The sequence below is a fragment of the Oncorhynchus tshawytscha genome, unplaced genomic scaffold (assembly GCF_018296145.1).
Source record: "Oncorhynchus tshawytscha isolate Ot180627B unplaced genomic scaffold, Otsh_v2.0 Un_contig_5929_pilon_pilon, whole genome shotgun sequence".
In the NCBI taxonomy this organism is placed as follows: domain Eukaryota; kingdom Metazoa; phylum Chordata; class Actinopteri; order Salmoniformes; family Salmonidae; genus Oncorhynchus; species Oncorhynchus tshawytscha.
In genome coordinates this window covers 91,279-95,000 of record NW_024609443.1, presented here as the reverse complement: position 1 = coordinate 95,000, position 3,722 = coordinate 91,279, and the positions used below count along the sequence as shown (strand labels likewise).

The window sequence follows — 3,722 nt, the reverse complement described above, 5'->3', positions numbered from 1 at the left end:
AAGAGATGGAGCACCATAAGAGATGGACTATATAAGAGATGGACTATATAAGAGATGGACCACCATAAGAGATGGACTATATAAGAGATGGACCACCATAAGTGATGGACCACCATAAGAGATGGACCACCATAAGAGATGGACTATATAAGAGATGGAGCACCATAAGATATGGACTTTATAAGAGATGGACCACCATAAGAGATGGAGCACCACAGGAGATGGACTATATAAGAGATGGACCACCATAAGAAATGGACCACCATAAGAGATGGACTATATAAGAGATGGACCACCATAAGAGATGGTCCACCATAAGAGATGGAGCACCATAAGAGACGGACTATATAAGATATGGACCACCATAAGAGATGGACCCACATAAGAGATGGACCACCATAAGAGATGGACTATATAAGAGATGGACTATATAAGAGAGGGAGCACCATAAGAGATGGACTATATAAGAGATGGACTATATAAGAGATGGAGCACCATAAGAGATGGACTATATAAGAGATGGAGCACCATAAGAGATGGACTATATAAGAGATGGAGCACCATAAGAGATGGACTATATAAGAGATGGAAAACCATAAGAGATGGACTATATCAGAGTTGGAAAACCATAAGAGATGGACAATATCAGAGATGGAGATGGACTGTATAAGAGATGGACTGTATAAGAGTGGACTATATCAGAGATGGACTATATAGAGATGGAAAACCATAAGAGATGGACTGTATAAGAGATGGAGCACCATAAGAGATGGACTATATAAGAGATGGAGCACCATAAGAGATGGACTATATAAGAGATGGAAAACCATAAGAGATGGACTATATCAGAGTTGGAAAACCATAAGAGATGGACAATATCAGAGATGGAAAACCATAAGAGATGGACTGTATAAGAGATGGACACCATAAGAGATGGACTATATAAGAGATGGACACCATAAGAGATGGACCACCATAAGAGACGGACTATATAAGAGATGGATTATATCAGATATGGACTATATAAGAGATGGACTATATCAGAGATGGAAAACCATAAGAGATGGACTGTATAAGAGATGGACCACCATAAGAGACAGACTATATAAGAGATGTGCCCCCATAAGAGATGGACTATATAAGAGATGGACTGTATAAGAGATGGACTATATAGAAGAGATGGACCACCATAAGAGATGGACCACCATAAGAGACAGACTATATAAGAGATGTGCCCCCATAAGAGATGGGCTATATAAGAGATAGACCACCATAGGAGATGGACTATATAATAGATGGACGGTATAAGAGATGGACTATATAAGAGATGGCCTATATAAGAGATAAGAGATGGACTATATAAGAGATGGACTATATAAGAGATGGACTATATAATAGATATATAAGAGATGGACTATATAAGAGATGGACTATATAAGAGATGGACTATATAAGAGATGGACTATATAAGAGATGGACTATATAAGAGATGGACTATATAAGAGATGGACTATATAAGAGATGGACTATATAAGAGATGGACTATATAAGAGATGGACTATATAAGAGATGGACTATATAAGAGATGGACCACCATAAGAGATGGACTATAGGAGATGGACTATAGATAATATAGAGATGGACTATATAAGAGATGGACTATATAAGGATGGACTGGTACAAGGCCAGGTCACTATATAAGAGATGGACTATATATGAGATGGACTATATAAGAGAATGGACTAGGCCAGATCAACTATGATAGGCTATAGGAATGAAAGGCCAGGTCAACTATGATAGGCTATAGGAATGGTTGACAAGGCCAGGTCAACTATGATAGGCTATAGGAATGGTTGACAAGGCCAGGTCAACTATGATAGGCTATAGGAATGGTTGACAAGGCCAGGTCAACTATGATAGGCTATAGGAATGTGTGACAAGGCCAGGTCAACTGTGATAGGCTATAGGAAGGCTTGAAAAGGCCAGGTCAACTATGATAGGCCATAGGAAGGCTTGGAAAGGCCAGGTCAACTATGATAGGCTATAGGAAGGCTTGCCATTTTGATCCAATCCCGTATGGCATCCATAGAGCTATGAAAATATAATTTTGTCGGTCTATGTAGCCTATTCACATATGAACCGAAGGTCGCGTGCACACGCGCGCACACACACTCACACACAGTGCCCTATCCACGTCCTAAACGAAGGTAGGAGCAGCAGCATAACCTGGCTATTACATGATAACAAGAAGGACATTGCTACCGGATAACAAATAACATCAATAACAATCCAAACATGCACGAGACAATCCAAACATACAAGAGACAATCCAAACATGCACGAGACAATCCAAACATGCACGCTTACTTCCCCAGCTCCTCGAAAAGCTGGAATTCATCGGTGAATCTCGTGCAAATCGTTAGCGCCATGCTGAAAGCGACAGCAGTGTAGCAGACCGTAGACGCGATAGAGATGGATGTAATGCGCCCACTAGATCCACACTAGCGTTTTGTCGTTGACTTCACCACCAGCGCTTTACCGCACGAACGAATAGATAGAAAGCCGAAAAAACAGCGCAGAACAAGGCGAATCATACAGCGATGGCTTCTGTACAACAGCCCTGGCTCGACTGAAGAGAAGAAGAACGCTCTGCCGCAGCGACAGAACGGAAGACGCACCACTAGTCCAGTCGTCACCAAACGCTGTCTGCCGCGAAGGACGATTGTTAAACCTAAATCCCTTCTTTTTTTTTTTTTTGCAACGACAACAGCGTTATTGGGAGGATTTAGGGCAGTGGATCTGGTGTATGCAGCTCACAGAGCGGAGACGCTGCATTTTGTCTGCATTTCTAGCTGTCTGTCCGTCTATAGCGCGTCCCCTCGTTTTGCCACTGAGGTGTGCGCGTGTGGTCGTCACTAGTTACCACAGCCACAAAGTCATAATTATGGCTAAATCCGTATATATCTACAATTTATCTTCTTAAAATTTGATTCCATAACCTAACCCTAACCTCAACCCTAACCAAAACCACACTGCTAACACTTTGCCTAACCCCTGACGTTAAGCCAATCTTGACTTTGTGGCTGTGGTATATTGACAACCCCTCCCACAGGCTCTGCGATCAGCCCCTCTACCCACGTCATCCTTATACTTATTAAAATACTATCGCCTTCAATAATAATAATAATGGTGACGATAGTGATAATACATTATTATATTAAAAACATAATACATCATGAATAAACTGTTATTATTCATCTATGATCATATCTGATTGGTGTGGCAGGTAGCCTAGTGGTTAGAACGTTTGACTAGTAACTCAAAAGTTGCTAGAGCGGATCCCTGGAACAGACAAGGTACAAATCTGTCGTTCTAAACAAGGCAGTTAACCCACTGTTCTTAGGCCGTCGTTGTACATAAGAATTTGTTCTTAACTGGCTTGCCGAGTTAAATAAATTTGAAATAAATACAATACATCATAAATAAACTGTTATTTGTGTGTTTAATGGTTCTTCTATTCTTGTGGGGATCTTAATGTCCCAACAAGGAAATGTGTTCCCCATGAGGACAAATGCTGTTTTAAACAAAAGGGTTAGGTTTAGAGTGAAGTTTAGGGTAAGGGGTTAGGTTCAGAGTTAAGTTTAGGGTAAGAGGTTAGGTTCAGAGTTAAGTTCACAATTAGGGTTATGGGTAAATGGTTCAAATCTGTTGTTCTGCCCCTT

The 3,722-nt window shown here is 40.8% G+C and overlaps 1 protein-coding gene across 2 annotated transcripts in view; it reads right to left on the bottom strand.

The window, feature by feature from the left end:
• LOC112240193 (calcium/calmodulin-dependent protein kinase type II delta 2 chain-like) overlaps nucleotides 1-2,923 on the bottom strand; it is an 81,008-nt gene extending 78,085 nt beyond the window's left edge. Inside the window, exon 1 of one of the 2 annotated variants that reach the window (XM_042315341.1) lies at nucleotides 2,368-2,923. In XM_042315341.1, coding sequence (XP_042171275.1) covers nucleotides 2,368-2,429 — 62 coding nt within the window. In that variant the 5' untranslated portion in view covers nucleotides 2,430-2,923. The remainder of the gene's footprint in view (nucleotides 1-2,367) is intronic. The other variant, XM_042315340.1, reaches the window with a different exon arrangement.
• Nucleotides 2,924-3,722: the final 799 nt, after the last annotated feature.